The sequence below is a fragment of the Stegostoma tigrinum genome, chromosome 4 (genome assembly GCF_030684315.1).
Source record: "Stegostoma tigrinum isolate sSteTig4 chromosome 4, sSteTig4.hap1, whole genome shotgun sequence".
Taxonomy (NCBI): domain Eukaryota; kingdom Metazoa; phylum Chordata; class Chondrichthyes; order Orectolobiformes; family Stegostomatidae; genus Stegostoma; species Stegostoma tigrinum.
The window spans coordinates 75,849,244-75,870,485 of record NC_081357.1 but is presented as its reverse complement, the minus strand read 5'-3'; the positions used below and the strand labels follow the sequence as shown (position 1 = coordinate 75,870,485).

Below are 21,242 nucleotides of genomic sequence, written 5' to 3'. Positions count from 1 at the left end.
ATGTGTCCTTCATGAATAGTATTGAAACAACTAATGATGAGGCTAAAACAGAACTAGAATTTTGGCAGATCCAATGTTAAACATGTGCAACCAATGCATAGTTGTATTCAACAAAACTTACAGGATGTTGAAGTATGTCCTAAAATATTAGTCAAATCAGGCAATATATAGTGCTCTGGAGAAACCATGAGTGTGATTTTCCAAGGGGTTTTGAGGCTCACCTGCCAGCCACAAATGGAGATCAGCAGCATGTTCTGCTGCAGACAGTCACACAATATAATTTTCCTGGGATAGATCAATTAATGGCCTGAGACCAGTCTTACTTTTTGATTAAGAGTGCCAGATTGGATCACAAAGTTGGAAGGCAAATCAAAAGTTTTCCAGCTTAACAGTAGTATCCTGATGCTGTGCACACGATGAGGGTAAGGCATCCATTCTCCAATATTTCAAACCTCAAATTTAAAACAGCTTGCCAGGCCAACACTTTGAGGAAGACTGAAACCCCTCTACTAGGAGGCGTGTAGCTGCTACTAGGGGAAGGATCGAAGTCTGCCAGGGATACCAACCCTGAGTCTGTCACCAGGAAACCTGGAAGTTAACTGGGAATTTCCCATTGACAGGAACTTTCTTTGTGAACAGAAAAAAACACGTTTAGAGAAGTTTTGGCCTTTCAGTCTAAAAGGTAGGTAACCAAGAGATTAACTTAAGAGTTTTGCAAGATTGCTTGTAAAATGATGGAAATGATAAAATATTGCTCAAAGCAAGAGATATTTTTCTGAATATTCTGCTTTGCACTTATCAGGACAAATGCACAAATACCAAATTTCATTCACAACAATTTCTAGTGCTGAAGAAATGGGGTGCTGATTGGTTGGCGAATCAACAAAAGGAATGTGTTCAAGCCTAATACCTTTTTGGTTAAATTGTATCAAATACTGCAGTAACATACAGAACCATTAAATTCAAGTCACCCAGTATATTAGAGAAATCAAAAGGCAATAACTGGATCTGTAAGTTATTCTTAATGAGGAAGTGAGAAAGATAAACTGAATAACTTGGCATTGAAATTTAGCAGCATATTGATGTTGTAGCTTCATGCTCTTCTGTCTCTGTAATTAATCTCTGAAATTATCAAGGTCAGTCCATTTCCATATTTAGGGTACGCATCAGTATTTCATCTAATACAAAGATCATCTTACAGACCCGAAGACTGTTGAAGTGGTCCTTGCTTTTTTCCTTCTAGAGTCAAGACAGTAAAAGCTAAGGTGAAGTTGCCATAGTCTTCCAGGCCATAGAACTGCTCTCTCATTAGAAACAGACAACTGGTGGTGGTTTAACCTGAGGGTCACCAAGCCTCAGGAGAAGATGAGGACAGTCCCTCTTGGTTAACCTCAGTCCACAAATGAATTCAATGCTATTGGTATCACATAGCATTGGAAACAGGACGATCAGGCAACTGAGCTAATTGACTCTCTATACAAGCCAGCACAAGTCAACCCACTACAACTGACAAAAGGACACATGACAGTAGTAGACTACTCACCCTCTTGAACTTCCACCGTTCTACCATTCAATTCAATTATTAACATGTTTTTTAACTCCAACTACTCACTCTCGATCCATAATCCTTCATACACTGCCTGACAAAACTCCATAAATTACAATTTTCAATTGACTGAAAACATTTTTTTAGTGTGGGAATGTTTCAGATTGCCACTATGCTTTGTTACAGTGTTACCTGATATCAAGGATTCTTGATGTTTCTGGGTCTGACTGCTCATTGAATATAACATCATGGGACCTGTGAACGGCTGTTTTCAGCATGTGTGCCTGCTTCTACAACTTAAAACTTTATCAAGTGGTGAGATACCTAAGCTCCAAAAGTGAAATCAGATTGCAAAGCAAGGAGTGAGGATGATCAAGTTCCTAACCTGACTACTTGAATGCTCTGGTGCAGGAGGAAAATGGCAGAAATTGTGCTCTGCCCAAACTTCCCAACCCATCAGTGTATATCTGCCCCACTTTTCATCAGAATATCTGGTCTTCTTTGTTTAGCTTATTTGCAGCATATATATTTCAATACAGTTTTGTAAAAAATACAAGTTTCTTTTCCCTAATTCAATTTTACTTACATGTATATTTTGTCAAATTGTTGACTTTGATTTTAAATGGTAAATGGATTTAATTGTAATGTTATTTCTAAGGTATTTGATGGTATTGTGAACAGTGTTGATTATCAGTTTGATATTCATGCTAATTTATTCCAGCAGGAGCAGGATCATTTGACAACATACTTACAGGTCCTATTGTCACTGGAGCAAAGGGAAAGTGAAAAGGACAGCTGTGGGGAAGGAAAGTCAGACCAGGGAAATACCCCCGGGTTCATGAGAGGGAGACAGATAATGAAAACTAAATACTTGTAACAATATTATAAGCCATCAGGAAAAATGGGGCTTGAAGAACTAACTATTCATAAACGGGTGAATGAGAGAGTTGAACTGGGGGAGGAATGTTAAGGCACAAACAATTCCAGTGAGAAATAATTCCAGTAGTGGGAGACGAGAGTCATAAACCACTGTGCGTGGTGCAACTGAGAATGATTCCTTTATAAATTCGAATTGTCTCCGTCTGAAATGTACATTTTCTTATTCTGGCTATGATTAACACAGATTAATATCATGTACAAAGATTTATGACTCTGCGATTGCAAGTAGAAATGATGTACATTATATAAACATTCCATAACCATCACTGTTTAAAGAACAGTTCAGGTAGCATTGAACAACAGTAACACTTACCTGTAAATTCTAAACTTTACTCTTATAATTATCGTCATGTAAAGTTCTGGTAAAGTCTTTGATTTGCCACACTCGTCCATTTCTATTTCATTAGGATTCACTTTCAGTTTAATAAAAACATAAATTGTAGTACTTTTAAAAATTTGAACTCAATTACAAATTCTCATATTACTTGCTGCATCACGAGAGATCATCTTTCCTTCAAGTACCTGCTTCAATAACATCCTCGTCTTCAACACCCTTAATAATTTTGGACTTAAAATCCCGGAGACTCATATGCCTTAGCAATCGGCGTAATTTTCTCTGCAAAGAAAAACAGATAAACAGAAAAGCTCTTTTGCATTGAAGTATTACTTTAATTTTAGTTTCTCATATGCTGAAAATACACACACAAGTCCCGCACAGGAAACCAATCTAATTAACCTTTACAGAACACAATGTTATTTTAGAACAGAAAATTGCTAGTTTTCCAGTAAGATCTTCTCTACGGACAAATGGCTCAGGGATTGTTAAAAGCATGTTGCAAGCATTAGAATTCTACCATTTATTCTTGTGCTTCTCTTGGTCTTTCATCTCATCTGGTCTCTTGTTTTCCCTGAATCTTGCAGTTCTGGATGGGTTTCCAGGCTCTTTTGAAGTTATAAATGTCAGTAAAAAGAACACAGCTGCTCTCAGAGGCAGGCAACTGCTACTATATAGTAACATCAGTGCACCAAAGGACACCTGGAAGAAAGACGACCCTAACTGGAATATCTCAGTTGGGCAATAAATCTGAAGATGTTTTTCTCAAGTTAGCGAATATATTTTTGACTATTCTATGATCTTAGTAGACACTGATAACTCTTTTGAAGATAAAATACTCAACACACTCTCTCCATTTTAACTGGTTCTAATTTTTTGCAGCTGAATTAGAAACATGTTGAGTTACAACAGAAAACTATAAATTCAAAAACAACTGCACCCTTCAAATCCACTCAGTTCAAAACATGTAAAGACTTTTAATTCTTTAATGTCACCAAGGTTCACTAATGTAACTAGCTTGGAATCTCAAAAATCAAGACAATTAAATTCAAGAAAACAATGATTTTAATTGTTATAAGACATTTTAACACTTACAAAAGCTGAATACGACAATGTATAAGCCAAAGAAACACATTTAATTTTTTTTATATTGCTCCTATATTTCTGAAGTTGCTGACATATGATTCCCTGGTTGCTTTTACATTTCTTACATCTCTTGCCAACAAATTACAATTCAATACATGCAAATCCAAATAGTGAGAGTTAGGATGTAACAAACTGGATTTGCACAGAGTTGGAACAACTCAATGTTTCTTTAAGCATGACTGGTGGAACCTGGATACAGGCAATTCATCCTCTCCCCATTTCCAAAGGTTATTTCTTGCCAGTAGGGAAAGGGGCTAGGGCATGACTCACACAAGAGGGAAATCTGAATTTAGCACAGTCATTTGAACGCAGTTTTTTTCAAATTCCATCTTCGCTGGTCCAATCCACAAATTGACAGAGCAGGTGCAAGTGCTCTTGAAGGACAGTGTCCAAGTTTCATGATCTTAAGATTTTTTTAAACCTTCTGCTCTTTAAACTGACAAAAAAGGGCTGCAGCTGTCAGAGTTTAAGAAAGAATACTCTGTTGGACAGCTTTGATTTACAGGTCTTCTATTGTAGACAAAGAAAAAATACCATTTGATCCAATCAACTAGTGTTACTAGAGATACTAGTTGCCTTTTCCCCTTGGATTATCATGGTCATTACAAATGCTCTGCTAAGTTGTCAAAGTATGAGCACAAGCTATATTACAGTTTCAGCAGTATCTTTCTCCATTTCCACAAGGGTGTTGAGGTTTGCCCATGGCATCTCCTGGGTGAGTGGCTATGGAAGTCATATGGAGGGCATGAGCAACCAAGGAGGGTAGGGAGGGGTGGGGGTGTACATGGGGTTTGAGTACATGGGGCAGAAAATTGGCATGAATGACATGCAAGACCATGGGGGTAGTTGGGGATATTCACGAGCTGGCATAGATTTGGCACAGACAGTATAAGGGGCCATATGGGGTGGGTATGGAATTGAGAGACGTGAGAGCCTAACAGCTTGTGATACAGCTGGGGTGAAGCAAATCATCTCTTTAGCCTACTTCAGCTTTTTTTCTGCTTGCTTGTGGCCACCCAGGATATGCTTCCAGAATTAGTGGGTGTGACACCATATTGCACACATAACCCTAAGTGCAAATCATGTGATTTGGGAGCCATCTAACAGAGATGGATCTGACCGTTCAGAAATGTCCCGATTCAAGGTGTCTGATCTGATATTGCAAATCTGGCCTTATTTATTTAGGAAGGAAGTCATCACACATGAACTTTACAGAAGGAGGTCAACTCCATAGGAACGGATGCGGTCTGGGCAGGAGAAAAGCTGTAATCTTGGGCTGTTTGATCCCTCATTAATTGAGGGTTGCTGAGCAGCTCCCCTGCTTGATATCAGATAATTAAGAAGACAAGATGAATATTTCTGTGAAACTCAGTGCTGTTTTAACAGAGCTTTAACAATAAGTTATAGGCAAATAAGCTATAATGGAAGATGGGAAGGAACCAGCAAGGGCACTTTTCAAACCAATAGAGTGGTTAATAAAAGAAATAACATTCCAGTTAGGACACTGGAAGGAAAATTCACTTGGGTAACTGCTGAGGTAAATGTTACTGATAAGGGGCTGCATATTCCAAAGGAAGGATAAACTAAATACCAATATATACTCGAGTTAAAGTCGATCTTATGTAAAAGTCTACCCACTATTTTTGGAGAAAAAGTCTGGAATTTTCCATATATCTCAAGTAAAATTATTCTTCACAGATAACAGATCAACATTTGAGAGTCAATGTATTATCCTGTACATAAATGTTACGATACGGAAATGAATTTTTTTTCATGCTATTATGGGTTTTGAAATTGTTTCATCATTTCAGGTTAAAATACTCTCAACAGAAAATAAAAAATATACAGCGGCATTTAAACTGAAAGTTTTTGAAGATGCAGAGAAGTCAAATAACTATAGCAGCAAGAGAATTGTGTGTTTTGGAGGAACTTGACAGAGACTGCAGAAAGATGTCGAGTCAACTTCAAACAATGCCAAAACGAAAGTGTGCCAACAAAGGTGAACAGAGCAAGTGGCCACAATTAGAGAAAAAAGTTGCTTAATGGGTACTTGAAAATGGTCAAAATGGAAAATCTTAGTTGTGAAGCCATCTGAAACCATGCATGAAACAAATCAAAGGAGGATGGAATTTTGGATTTTAAGGCAAGTACTGGATGGTGCACAAGGTTCATGAGGCGGTGTGATTTAATACTTTGACAGAGAACTAAGACTGCACAAAAGCAGTGTGCTGAATGTGAAGATATGATATCAATGTAACTACTGCAATTCGTTGTGCCTTTTTTAATTTAGAGACCAACTGGGCTTCTGCTAATGAGATGGTATTTTGGACTGTAGCATGAATTTCAGCCCCTCAAAAGTAGTAGCCATGTAATTGTCTACCCCATAAATTTAACATTATAAAACTGTCTAAAAAATTCTAAATAAAAAATAATAAACTAAAAGAACTGTGGATGCTGTAAATCAGGAACAAAAACAAAGTTGCTGGAAAAGCTCAGCAGGTCTGGCAGCATCTGTGGAGGAGAAAAAAAGAGTTAACGTTTTGGGTCCGATGACCCTTCCTCAGAATTGATGGTGGCTGAGAACACGTCAGTTTATATGTAGAAAATAGGGAGGTGGGTGTGGTAGGGAGTAAATAATAGGATAGAGCCCAAAGAGAGAGAAAGACAGTCAGACAGACAAAGGAGTTGCTAGCGATCAGGCTGGGAGGGTGAATGGTTGTTAAAGGGGATTATTAGTGACTAACAACAGGGGGTGTGTAATGGCAGGCTATGTGGTAACAAGGCCTGGGGTGTGGGGTGGGGGTCTGGGTCATGGGATAATTTAGGCCCTAAAATTATTTAACTCGATATTGAGTCCGGAGGGCTGTAGGGTCCCCAAGCGGAAAATGACGTGTTGTTCCTCCAGCTTGCGCTGGACTTTGCTGGAACACTGCAGCAAGCCAGAAACAGAGATATTGGCCAGGGAGCAGGGTGGTGCATTGAAGTGGCAGGCAACAGGTAGTTCAGGGTCTTTCTTCTGAGCAGAACGTAGATGTTCTGCGAAGTGGTCGCCAAGTCTATGCTTCGCTTCCCCACTGTACAGGAGACCACACTGTGAGCAGCAAATGCAGTAGACTAGTTTCTGGGAAGTGCAGGTGAAGTGTTGCTTCACCTGGAAGGTATGCTTGGGCCCTTGGATACTGGGGAGGGAAGACGTAAATGGGCAGATGTTGCACCTCCGCGGATTACAGGGGAGGGTGCTGCAGGGCTGTGGGGAGTTATTGGGGTGAAGGAAGTGTGGATCAGGGTGTCCCGGAAGGAACGGTCTGCAGAAGTAGACTTGGGAGGGGAGGGGAACATGTGTCTGGTGGTGGCATCTCGCTGGAGGTGGCAGAAATGGCATCTGAAGACCTTCTAGATGTGGATGCTGGTGGGATAGTAGGTAAGGATAAGGGGGACCCTATCGCTGTTGCAGGAGGGAAGAGAAGGGGTGAGGGCGGAAGTGTGGGAGATGGGTCAGACCTGGTTTTGAGCCCAAACACACCCTGCTGTTAGTCACTAACAGTCCCCATTAAAAACTATTCACCCTCCCAGCCTGATCATTAGCAACTCCTTTGTCTGTCCAACCGTCTCTCTCTTTGGGCTGTATCCTATCATTTACTCCCTACCCCACCCAGCTCTCTATTTTCTGCATATAAACGGACGTTTTCCCAGCCTGCATCAGTTCTGAGGAAGGGTCGCCCAATCTGAAACATTAACTCTGTTTTCTGCTTCACTGATGCTGCCAGACTGCTGAGCTTTTCCAGCAACTTTGTTTATGTGTCTAAAACATTCAACTTTTACACAAGCATATGCAGTAGTCTTCCTTATCAGTACTTAATGATGTGGAAAGCACATTGTCAGATACAAAACAAACTTCTCTCAAATGATCAAACTGCATCCAAAGAAAATATTTCACAGTACCATAATACTGCAAGTCTACAGTACTTGGAACCTGATTTAAAGTATATTTACCTTGTCTTTCCGCATTAAGAACAGAATATCTTCGGCTGCTATGACCCGAGCTCCTCTGACTTGTGAGATTTCAGCAGCTTGATGTAACTAAGGGAACGATATAAAACTTTACATGTAAACTGTGTGTAAATAAACTCAAAAGTGTTCTGTGTTGAAGTAATCCAGCTATCTTATCAAGAATGTGTAACTAAATTTATAAGTTAAAGGCATAACACAATCTATATTCCATTGCATGTAGAATTTACACAAGGGAAATTTGGCAGGATGGGGAGGGAGGGTGGAAAAGGGGGAGAGAGAGGCTGAGAGGGAGACAGATATTGGGGTACATGGAGAGGGAGGGGGCAAGCGGGGGGTAGAAATGGGGGGGGGGTCAGTGAACAAGAGGTATATAGCAAGGAGATAGGGTGGACAAAGTGGGGGGGGGGGGCGCGAAGAGATATATGCAGAGGGGGAGGAGAGAGGTGCAGAGGGGGGAGGAGAGACATCTTGGGGGAGGGGAGAGGGGTCCGGGGGAGGAAGAGAGAGGTCCGCAGGGAGACGAAGAGGACAGTCAGGGGGACGGAGGAAGGGGAGGGTTGAGAGGGGAGAGATAAGGGGAAAGATAGATGGGGGTGAGGGAAGGATAGATGGGGGGAGGGAAGGAAGGATAGACGGAGGGGGGAGGGGAGGGAAGGATAGACGGTGGGGGGTGGGGGGGGAGAAGGAAGGGAGCAGGAGCGAGAACGAGGAGGGGAGGACAGCGGGACCGAGACCAAGGATGGGAAGGAGAGCAGGAGCGAAAGCGTGCAGGGGAGGGACAGCGTGCAGGGGGGGAGAGAGAGACAGTGAGAGCGATGGGGGGAGAGCGATAGCAAAAGTGAGGAGGGGAGCGACAGCGAGAGCAAAGAGGGGAGGAAGAGTGAGGCGGGGAGGGAGAACGAGAACGAGGAGTGGAGAGAGAATGAGAACGAGAACGAGGGTGAAGAGGGGAGGGGTAGCGAGAGAAAGCGCAAAGAGGGGAGGGACAGCGTAGAGGGGAGGGACAGCGTAGAAGGGAGGGGAGAGCGAAAGCCAGGAGGGAAAGGGAGGCAGAGTGAGGGGGTGGGGGAAGTGTAAGAGTGAGAGAGGGAATGGGAGTGAGAGAGGGAATGGGAGGGAGAGCAGGGATGGGAGGGAGAACAAGAGGGAGAAGGGGTGAGAATGAGAGGGAGAAGAGTGGGGAGAACAGAGGGAGAATGGTGGGGGAGAACGGCGGGGGAGAGAACTGTGAGGGGGAGAATCGGGGGGAGAGAACCGTGGGGGGGAGAGAACGTGGGGGGGAGAGAACATGGGGGGGAGAGAACATGGGGGGGAGAGAACGGGGGTGCAGAATGCGGGGTGGCAGAACGAGAGGGAGAAGGGGATGTAGCGAAAGCAAGAAGGGGATGAGAACGAGAGTGAGGAGGGGAGGGAGACCGAGGAGAGGAGGGAGAACAAGAGGGAGAGTGAGGAGGGGAGGGAGAGCAAACGCAACAGAGAGAAGTAGGGAAGAAAGAGAGAGAAAGGGGGAGAAGGCAGCGAGAACAAGAGGGAGAAGGGGTGAGCCAGAGGGAGAAGGGGAGGAGAACAAGAGGGAGAATGGGGGAGAAGGGGCGGTAGCGAGAGGGAGAAGGGGAGGAGAACAAGAGGGAGAAGGGGAGGAGAACGCAATGGGGAGAGAGCGAGAGCGCGATGGGGAGAGAGCGAGAGCGAGATGGGGAGAGAGCGAGTGCGAGATGGGGAGAGAGCGAGTGCGAGATGGGGAGAGAGCGAGTGCGAGATGGGGAGAGAGCGAGTGCGAGATGGGGCGGGAGCGAGAAGGGTGAGTGGGAGGAGGGAAGGGGAGGTCGAGCGAGAGACCGAAGGGGAAGGTGAGCGAGAGGGGCGAGGGGAGGGCAAGTGAGGGGGGCGAGGGGAGGGCAAGCGAGAGAGAGAAGGGGAGGGCAAGCGAGAGAGAGAAGGGGAGGGCAAGCGAGAGAGAGAGGGGAGGGCAAGCGAGAGAGACAAGGGGAGGGAGAGAGCGAGAGAGACGAGGGGACGGAGAGCGAGAGAGACGAGGGGAGGGAAAGCGAGAGAGACGAGAGGAGGGAAAGCGAGAGAGACGAGAGGAGGGAAAGCGAGAGAGACAAGGGGAGGGAAGGGACAGCGAGATTGAAAGAGAGTGCGAGTGAAAGAAGGGGAAGGACAAGGGGAGGGGGGGAGAGAGAGAGAGAGAAGGGGAGGGAAAGCGAGAGAAGGGGAGGGAAGGGGAGGGAAAGCGAGAGACAGAAGGGGAGGAAAAATGAGAGAGAAGGGGAGGGAAAGGACAGCAAGATCGAGAGGCAGGAAGGGAGGGAAGGGACAGTGAGATCGAGAGAGAGAGCACGAGAAAGAGAGAAGGGGAAGGGGAGCGAGAAAGAAAAAGGGCGGGAGAGTGAGAGAGAGAATGGGAGGGAAGGGAGAGTGAGAAGGGGAAGGGGAGGGGAGAGAGAGAGAGAAGGGGAGGCACAGAGAGAGGAGACAGAAGGGTAGGGATGGGGAGTGGAGAGACAAGGGCAGGGATAGGGAGCGGAGAGAGAAGGAGAGAGAGAGAGAGAGAGGAGGAGAGAATTGAGGGTGAGACAATTGAGGGAGAGAGAAAAAAAAGACAGAAAGGAGAAGGGGAGAGAGAGATAGAGAGAGTGAAAGAACAGGTAAATAGCAAAGAATGAATGAAGAGAAAACATTTTTCTGCAATGAGTGGTTAGCATCTACAAGGTACTGCTTGAAAGACAGCGATTCAATCATGGCCTTCAAAAAAGAATTTGATAAGCACCTGAATAGAAACAAATTGCAAAACAGTAGGGAAAGGACAAAACTGTATTGCTGCTGGAAATAATAGGCTGAATGGTCTCCTCTGCTGTAACCACATTATGATTCAACGTAACGCTAAACTCTATCACTATTTTTCAAAAAAACAGGTTACCCATCTGAAAACAATTTTGTGAAATTTAACTCAACACACATGGAAGAACTACAACTTTCACTCTGCTGCAGTTGAATAGGAACATTATTTATTCAACTTCTGTGCTGGCTAAAATTTGAATTTTGTGTATTCAGCATTGAAAAAAAAACGAATAACAGTAGCTGTTCCTAAGTCAAAGAAAAGGGATAAATTTCCTTTTTGACTGGAGCATTAGGCACAAGGTCCAATCAATAGATCACAATGTTAGAGTCTGTTGCATAATTACATTTTCATGAAAAACAAGTATTTTTAAAGAAGTAGTTGAAATAGTAAATTAAGGTTCCTATATTGTTTACACTTAATTGATCCCTAGTCACCACATGGTCAAACTTTGGAAGATACCATATATTTATAGTAAGGAACTTCATACATAAGTTTGTCAACACAGATACAGGAATACATTAATGAAGCAAACATTGAATTAGAGGAAATAAAGTTCTGTTTAATTTTCTTTCAAGAAATATTAAACAAGATTTCACCTTAATACAATGGGCCATTGTTTACCAATTTTAGTCCATTAATAACAGGCTTCGATGAAATATTTCATTCCTGAGTAGAAACAGGTGTCTCTTCAATTCATTATTCATTTCACAGCCCAGTTCTAAGGGAACTATTTTTACCAATGTAAAATCATGACCACAGGAGTGTCAGCAAGAATACTTACATTTTATGTTTTGTTTTAAGATGATTTTATTTTATGGTACATTTAAACCTTTCCCTAGATTATGTGTAAGTAATTCCTGTGATTTTGCAAGTTTGCTACCTGACTTCACAAATGCAAACTTAGAAGAACTCATAAAAGCTAGACCTGAATTGAAGTTTGGTAGTATATCTTTTGTGGAGTCTCTACAAAAGTTGCACTTGCCATCGACATCACCATGGACAGTGCAACAACTATCTGGCCAGGTGAAATGCTATGTTAACAGTTCTTTTAAGAAAACAAAAAAGCATAATTGCCTTTGTCTGTTGAAATGTAATCATTGTTTTTATGGTGTTGCTCATCCCTCTTCGCTCTCCTCATTTTCTGGCTTGGGAATTGATTCAGCTTGGATTTCTTAAAACTTTCCTCCAAGTTGTTCCATACAGTTTTCTTAATTCCATCAAAGGCAATGCCCATGCAGAACTTCCTACTTCACTAAAAATCCTCTTTTATCTACTGCAATTATCGATGTCCTCCATACTATTGCATCATGGTACCTACATAGGTTTTTTCTCCAAATTTTGCCTTTAAGTGTGTCAAATTTAAACAGCATCAACATGGTGTACATCAACAAGAATTATGGAAAAAACCCAAGTTATAAAAGATTGTGAAACCACATCTAGTTCAGAGGGATGGAACTGAATCACTTGTTATAGGTATATTCAGGGGAGGTATGAATACAGTATTTTAGGAAAATGTAGACCTTCCTATTTCAGGAACAAAGTCATGGACAAAGATGAAGATAGAGGAATGAAGGGTAGTGCCTTACAGAGATCCTGGACAAAATGATGAAGAGGATAGCATGAGATAAAGTTTGAGCAATGAATATAAAACAGAGACTGAATGTAGAATACACAACACAATGATGTAACAGAGTAAAGGTAGGCTGAAAATAGATTCGAATCAATTTTTCAAAAAAGAGAAAGCAATAACAATGAACACTAAAGAAATTATGATCTAGGAAAGTTAATATTTATTAGATAGATGCATGACTTGGAGGTGAAATGCCCTCTGGTACTAGGGCATTTCCCAAATGCTCTTAGTTAATTTGCCTTGAAATAGAAAAATTGACAGAGGTTTGAGCTGATTCAAACGTTTAATTCCTTGGATCACTGAAATTCCTAGACTGCATCTCTTAAATGGGAGGTGCATTACATTTAAAGCCAACAGCACCCACCTTCATTTTCTGAGACAAAACAAGCAGATATTCCAAAGCATAATGAGACATTCATTACAACCACATTTGATCTTGACATTTAACAGACCCCCAAGTCACCAAAAATGTCTTTACCTTGATCATAAATTTATTCAATTATGGAGCTTCCATAATGTTCTGGAGTAGAGATTTCCCAAGATCTACAATAAATTAAGTGACGAAATCTTTCCTCACCTCAGCCCTAAATGATCAGTCACTCATCCTAGTTTCAGATTCCGCAGACAGGGTAGAAATGTCTCAGTATCTATCCTGGCAATTCCTTCATATTTTCTAATGTTTCAGTGAGATTCTTCTGAACTCCAGAGAATATAGACTCAATTTACTAGATTCTCAGCATAGACAAACAGTCTCAATCCAGGGAACAATGTAGTAAATTATTGTTCTACGGTCTTTGGTGCAAATATATCCTTTCCTAAACCTGGAGACCAGAATTGCACACTTTTTCGTGCATGATCTCACCAACTGTAGCAAGACCTATTTATTTTTGTACTTCAATTCCATTGTAAAAATGTAATTTGCCTTTCTAACTGCTTTATGCTAATTTGTGGCATTCCCCGTACGAGTTCTTACCTAAGTTTCTTTGAACATTATGATAAAGATGTAAGATGATATTTTTGAAATTTGGCTTTTTAAATTAGAGGGAGGTGGATTTTGTGAAAATGATTTTTTATTCAAAATCTCTTGAATGATAATGCTATGTTTACCAACTATCAATTTCCTAAGATCTGGCTGCCTTGGGAAAAAAATTTCAGCATGTCCATCCAGCTTTCACTCTAAAAATACTAGGGCATAGGCCATCAGCCTTGGGAATTTGTGAATCTTAGTCCCTTATATTTCTCGAATACATTTTCTATGCTGATATTAATTTTCCTCATTCATATTAGCCTAGGTTACTTGGTATAATTTCTAATTTCACGTGCGAAAGCAGACAAAATACTTGTTCGATGTCTCCCATTTCCTCCTCCTCTATGTTAATTTCTCCTCTCTGCTTTCAAAGAAAGCAATTACTGTCATTATTTCCATAAGTATTAGAATCAACCTGTTCAGGCATGTTATGACACATCTCCAGAGTAAGTTAGACTTGAAACAGGAACTTTTGGCTCAGAGGTAGAGATGCTACCACTGTGCCACAAGATCCTTTCTTTTGATAACACTGAAAATGATCATATATTGTTTTATATTCCCCATTAGTTACACATGCTGTGGAAACAAACGTCACCAAAACATTTGCAAACCGTGAAAAGTAGAGCATGTCCAATTCGCAGACATATTACTATATTTTGCAAACATATATAAGCTTCTTCCACAACCTCTTGTAAGCCAGAAATTGGCCTTTCTCACTGGTCCAAATTTGGTCCTTCATTTGGTCCAAATACAGTGCATTTCATTTCAAAAACAATCTATTAATACTGCAAGAAAATACAAAAAAATCCTTAAAGTTAAAGCCCACAGGAGATTGTACTGGCTTTGTAGGTAGGGTTCAACTGAGAGAGAAATCAGAGAAATTTCAAGTTGGCCGAGGTGACACCAATGTGTTTCTTACTCCCCATTCCTCAAAACCATTTCTAGAGCGCTCTGTAGTTGCATCTATATTTATTCAATTCTGCTTCTCCAGCTGGATCGCACTGCTGCCCGTAGACAGAAGCATAGTTTCATTAGTCACACCTCTATTGAATGTACTCTGGATCACATTATGTGGGATTTCCTAAAGTGCATACTCCCTGTCACCAGCCACATATCACTTCAGAAAATCACTTTATTTAGGACAGGTAAAGGCTGTACCCCAGTAACTCCCAATGTATGATTAGGACCCAGTGTATCAGTATACCGCCATATTACTGTTAAGGTTACTATATCTGTTTAAGTTACATTAGGAGAGTGTCTAAAGACCTGTGGGCTTTGATTTTGTATGACCAAGTTAATTACAGTGTATTTAAACCTTAAAATAAATCTGGCTTAAAATTCTTAAACAAACTAACGACTAAACAACAATTTGTTGGGCCGAAGGGCCCGTTTCCACACTGTAGGGATTCTATGGATTCTAAATAAGTCATTAGATGTTAAGGATTGTAAAATAGTGAAGCACTTAGCATAATTTAATCTTTTTCATCTATTTTAATGTGCCTTTGTTTACCATATTATTTACCATATTATTTGAAAGCACATGCAAATTAATAAATGACATTTATATTTTATCAGTTTCCTTTCCCATGTTTTCAAAATCAAAAATAGCTTACAGAGAAATGCAGGACATGATTTGATTTTGCTTGCAAATACATGATTGTTACTAACTAAAATTGAAACAGTAGATTTGAATTTGAATAGATGCATCCTTCAAAAAATATCCATGATACTTCATAAACTACAACCCAAACAGATAGCATAGATAACATAGATCCTAAAAGCAAAATTCACCATATGCTGAAAATCTGAAGAGAAAACATTGGATATGCACAGCAACTAATGCAGCATCTGAGAAAAGAACGACAACACTTCAAGTATGGACTGTTCAGCAAAATATATAACATGGGCAGCACAGTGGCTCAGTGGTTAGTACTGCTGCCTCACAGCACCAGGGACATGGGTTCAATTCCAGCCTTGAGTGACTGCCTGTGTAAGGTTTACACATTTTCCCTGTGTCTGTGTGGGTTTCCTTTGGGTGCTCCAATTTCCTCCCACAGCCCAAAGATGTGCAGGTCATCTAAATTGCTCATGGTGGCCACAGATGGCCAGTCTAAGTCGATTAGGCATAAGTGCGGTGCTCTTCAGGGGGTCAGTGCGGATTTAATGGGCCAAAGGCCTGCTTCCATGCTGTAGTGAATCTATGTCATGAACATTTTGAATTCAACAAGGAATGAAAAATATGGGAAGGTTCATATATTGAAAAGAAAACAAATGTTAATTAAACTCACTTTACTGTAGCTCTAAAGGATCGTTTTAAACATTAACTTTGGGTAATCTAATCGTGGCCTCTTCACTCTCCTTTCACTTTTGACAGTAATTTGCACAGTAGATCTTGGTCTTTACCCTGGTTTCTTAGATTTTAACTACATGCTTTCAACAAGACATGCTATTTAGTCATGAGATGTATCTGTACTAAAAAGTCTTCATCATTAACACTGCCACTGCAGGACAATACGATACAGAGCAATCCAATTACTAATGAATTTAGATAAATGTATGGCGCTGCATTTTGGAAAGGCAAATCAGGGTAGGACTTATACACCCAATGGTAAAGACCTAGGGAGTATTTCTGAACAAAGAGACTTTGAAATGCAGGTTCACAGTTCCTTGAAAGTGGAGTTGCAGGTAGACAGGTTAGTGAAGGTGGTTTTGTATGCTTGCCTTAATTGGTCTATGCATTACATATAGGAAATGGGAAGTCATGTTGTGGCTGCACAGGACATTGGTTAGACCACTATTGAAATAATGTGTCCAATTCAGATCACCTTGCTAAAGGAAGGATGTTGTGGAACATGAAAGGGTTCAGAAAAGATTTACAAGGATGGTGCCAGGGTTGGAGGGTTTGACCTACAGGCAGAGGTTGAATAAGCTACGACTATTTTCCCTGGAGCATCAGAGGCTGAGGGGTAACCTTATAGAGGTTTATGTATCCTGAGAGTCATGGATAGGGTAAATAGACAAGGTCTGTTCCCTGGGTTTGGTGAGTGCAAAACGACAGGGCATAGGTTTAAGATGAGAGGGGAAGATTTAAAAGGGACCTAAGAGGCAACTTTTTTCACGTAGAGGGTGGTGCGTGTATAGAATGAACTGCCAGAAGAAGTGGAGGAGACTGGTACAATTACAGCATTAAAAAGGCATCTGGATGGATATATGCATGGAAAGAGGTTAGAGGTATATGAGCCAAATGCTGGCAAATAAAACTAGATTAATTTAGGATATCTGGTCAGCATGGATGAGTTGGTCCGAAGCACCTGTTTCCATGCTGTACAGTTCTATGACTTTATAAGTGATCCTATTCTTTTCATCATTATGCAGCAAAATCAACACAAAAATTAATAAGGGGTTAAAGCATTAAGGAATCCTTGGGAGGAGGAAAGATGGATGTACAGCCAGAACACTTAGTTGATATTGGGATAGACCAAGCAGTCCAAGAGAAAGAAGCAACCAAGCAGTGAGTAAAATTGGTTGGGGTGAAATCTCAACACACAGACAATGAAGAGCAGACATGGTGGTGGAAAATGGTTTGACACTTTTTTTAATCCACGTGCAATCTGATTAATCTTTCATGTCAATTGCTTGGTGGACCAATGATTGGAATTATTTGCCCTGTGATGTGTCTCTAACAACATACAGTGATGCAGTTCATAGAAATATTCATAATACCCTGTATCAGAAAATGTAGAAGAATACTTTTGAATTCACTAACAGATCTCTAATGGTATTGTTTATCGAGAGGACTGTGAGATGTTAGTGTAATTAGAAATCATTACTAAACATTTTGCAACATTGTAAAACATACTGTTTTATCCAAAGCATTCTACAATATATCATAGCTGCTAACAGAACTTCACATACATCAGCCAGACGGACCACCCTACGAATGCAAGCATGTTCCAGGAAAGAGGCAATCTAAACATTGAGGTAACTATTCGCACAGCAACTGGGCTAGCCAGACCACGGCATTAAAATGTGCTTGACACTACCAACTCCTGACTGGTCAAAGGTCCTGGCAAGGTCAATGGGAAAATTTCAAAGATAGTTGGGAAGTATTGACTTTGACCTTGCTCACTATGGTATAAACGGATTTGAACAAAGGTGGGTGATGAAGGCCAAAGATGTGAGAGCAAGAAACAGTTCAAAAAGGTAATCAATCCATCACTGACCAATAACTGATTGATGAATTATTGATTCTCTTTCCCCTCTGTCAAAGGCTGTCATTTACGTTTTCTTTCTACCTCTAAACTGGTGTTGGCTTTAACCCTTTTGTACTCCATCTTCTCTAAATTTCTCTTCATTTGTTTCTACTTTAGCACTTTGTGGCAATAGCCACAGTGACTGACTTCCAAGTATCAGAACACTTATTTCTGGTAATTAAATGTGGGATGCATAGGAGTTGGAGATAGCCATCCAAACCAATCCAGCTTGTCCTACCATTCTAGATCGCGACTGATCAACCGCTCAATGTCACTTTCCTACACCATCTCTACATCCTTTAACGTAATTTGTCTCCAGAGACTCATTAAATTCTGTTGTGATGTCACTCAATAATTGAGCTTCCATAGCCCTCTGTGGTACACAGTTCTTAAGACATACCATCCTTTGAAGAAATTTCTTATCTCAGACTTAAATAGCCCACCCCTCACTCTTATGTTGTCCAATGGCTCTCAAGTCACGAGCTAGGGGAAATAACCTATCTACAAACTCCTATCACTTTCTAAGAGTTTTGTAAATTTAATGAGATTAGTTCCCAATCTTTCAAACTTTAGAGGCGACAGACCTAGTTTCCTCAATCTTTTCTCATAAGATAATCCTGCTATTTCAGAATTAATCTGGTGAACCTCTGTTGCACTCCTCCTATAGCACATATGTTCTTCTTAAGACAATGAGACAAGACTGTACACAATACTCCACACAGGGTCTCACCGAGACACTGCACAACTGAAGAAAGATTTGGATTGGAGAAGTTCTGTGAATTGGATGCCGCGAACAATGAATACTGGGAATAAATATCAACGTCTAAATGGAATGGGAGAGAATCAGAATGTGGGACCAGGAGGAGAGGACAGAGAAAAAATTGTCAGAATTGCATAAAGTGAGATCTTGTGATTAGGGATAGTCAGCGTGGCTCTGTGCATGGGAAATTGTGTCTCACAAACTTGAGTGAGTGCTTTGAGGATATAACCAAGGATAGATGTGGTCAGATTGATTGATATTATCTGCATGGATTTTAGCAAGGCCTTTGATAAAGTTCCACATCGTAGACTGGTAGTGAAGTTAGATCATATGGGATCCCAGGAGAGCTAACCAGCTGGATATAAAGATAATAGGAACTGCAGATGCTGGACAACCCGAGATAACAAGGTGTGGAGCTAGATGAACACAGCAAGCCAAGCAGCATCTTAGGAGCGGGAAAGCTGACGTTTCGGGCCTAGACCCTTTATCAGATTTCTGGACCAACTGGATATAAAATTGCCTTGACTGTTGGAGACAGAGGGTGGAGGTAGAGAATTGTTTTATGGAGTGGGGGTTTGGGCGGGGTCAGGGGGATGTGGTGGTGCTGTGACCAGTGGTTTTCCGCAAGGATTGGTGCTGGCTCCACAGATGTTTGTCTCAGGGATTCTCTTAAGGTTAACATGCAGGCTCAGTTGGCAGTTAGGAAGGCAAACACAATGTTAGCATTCACTTCAAGAGGGTAGAATACAAGAACAGAGATCTTCTGCTTAGATTGTGTACGGCTCTGGTCAGACGGCATTTGGAATACTGTGTGCAGTTTCAGGCCCCATATCATAGAATTCCTATACAGTGTGGAAGCAGGCTGTGTGGCCCATCGAGTGCACAATAACCCTCCAAACAGCATCTCACCCAGATCTAGCCATATGCTACCTTATTAACCCTACATTTCCCTAATATGCACATCCCTGGACATGATGTGGAGGTGCCAGTGTTGGACTGGTGTGGACAAGGTCAATAATCACACAACACCAGGTTATAGTCCAACAAGTTTATCCGAGAACACCAGCTTTCAGAGCTCTGTTCCTTCCTCAGGCGTTGTGTGGAACAGGAGATACACCGACACAGAATTTATAAGCAGAAAGGTAACCTAAAAATGGAACAAACAAAAACAGAAGCTGCTGGAAAAGCTCAGCAAAACTGGCAACATCTGCAAAGGAAAAAAATCAGAGTTAATGTTTCGGGCCCAGTGACCCTTCCTTGGAACTGATGGTAGCTGGGAAAATGTCAGTTTACATGCAGAAAAAAGGGATTGGATGGGGTGGGGAGTAAACATTCGGATAGAGCCTGAACAGAGAGGACAGCAGTTGGACAAAAGAGTTGATAACGATCAGGTTGGGAGGGTGAATAGCTGTTAATGGGGACTGTTAGTGACTAACAACAGGTAGTGATAACAAGGCCTGGTGTGAGGGAGGGGACTAGGACATGGGAGAATTCGATAGAGTCCACATGGCTGTAGGGTCCCAAAGTGGAAAATGAGGTGTTGTTCTTCCAGCTTGCGTTAAGCTTTGCTGGAACACTGCAGCAAGGCAGATACAGAGATGTTGGACAGGGAGCAGGGTGGTGCAAGCAACAGGTAGTTCAGGATCTTTTTTGTGACCAAAACGAAGATGTTCTGTGAAGCAGTTACCCAATCTACACTTTGTTTCCCCAGTGTAGAGGAGACCACATTGTGAGTAGCAAATGCAGTAGATTAGATTCCGGTAAGTGCAGGTAAAGTGTTGCTTCACCTGGAAGGTACGTTTGGGCTCTTGGATCGTGGGGAGGGAAGAGTGAATGGGCAGGTGTTGTACCTTCGTCGTTTACAGGGGAAGGTGCTATGGAGCTGTAGGGGGTGTTGTGGTTGAAGGAAGTGTGGACCAGGGTGTCCTGGAGGGAATGGTCCCTGCACAAGGCGGGCAAGCGAGGGGGCAGGAATTTGTGTCTGGTGGTGGCATCTTACTGGAGGTGGTAGGAATAGCGTCTGATGACGTTCTGGATGTGGATGCTGGTGGGATGGTCGGTAAGGACAAGAGGAACCCAATCGCTGTTGTGGGAGGGAAGTGAAGGGGTGATGGCGGAAGTACAGGAGATGGGTCAGACCCGTTTGAGAACCCTGTCGACGACGGTGCTGAGGAATCCTTGGTTGAAGAAGAACATGGACATGTCAGAGGCTCCCTTGCCGAAGCTGGCCTCATCTGAATATAAGTGATGGAAAGGGAGGAAGTGAGAGAATTTGATGGAGTCTTTACAGGAAATTGGATGTGAGGATGTCTAGTCCAGATTGCTGTGGGAATCAGTGGGTTTATAGTGGATATTAGTGGCCAGTCTATCCCCAGAAATGGGAACAGAGATGTTGAGGAAGGGAAGGTAAGGGATAAGTCAGAGATAGACTGGGTGAAAGTGAGGGCAGGATGGAAATTAGAAGCGAAATCGATTAACTTTTCCAATTCCGGACAAGAGGGGGAAGTTGCATCGACAATTTCATCAATATACTGGAAAAAGAGATGTGGGTGAGGGCTGGAATAGGACTGGAACAAGGAATGTTCCACATACCCCACAAAGAGACAGGCATAACTGGGGCCCATGTGGGTTGTTACCCCAAAAAATGGCTCACTGACCATCTCCTATTAAATCTTTAATCAATTGGAAAGGAAACGCACGTTTCTATTGATTAAATTTCAAATCCCGGAATTACTTTTAAGACATTCTCAC

General features: G+C 41.8%; 1 protein-coding gene across 19 annotated transcripts in view; it reads right to left on the bottom strand.

Annotated features, from left to right (window-relative positions):
• Window positions 1-21,242, bottom strand: part of supt3h (SPT3 homolog, SAGA and STAGA complex component) — a 637,811-nt gene that overhangs the window by 117,381 nt on the left and 499,188 nt on the right. For 18 of the 19 annotated variants that reach the window (XM_059645430.1, XM_059645434.1, XM_048530947.2 and 15 more), the window contains 2 exons: window positions 7,959-8,045; window positions 3,008-3,101 (listed from right to left, as the gene is read on the bottom strand). In XM_059645430.1, the coding sequence (XP_059501413.1) occupies window positions 3,008-3,101; window positions 7,959-8,045 (181 nt within the window). Of the gene's footprint in view, window positions 1-3,007; window positions 3,102-3,339; window positions 3,420-7,958; window positions 8,046-21,242 lie in introns of those variants that run through there. The other variant, XM_048530962.1, reaches the window with a different exon arrangement.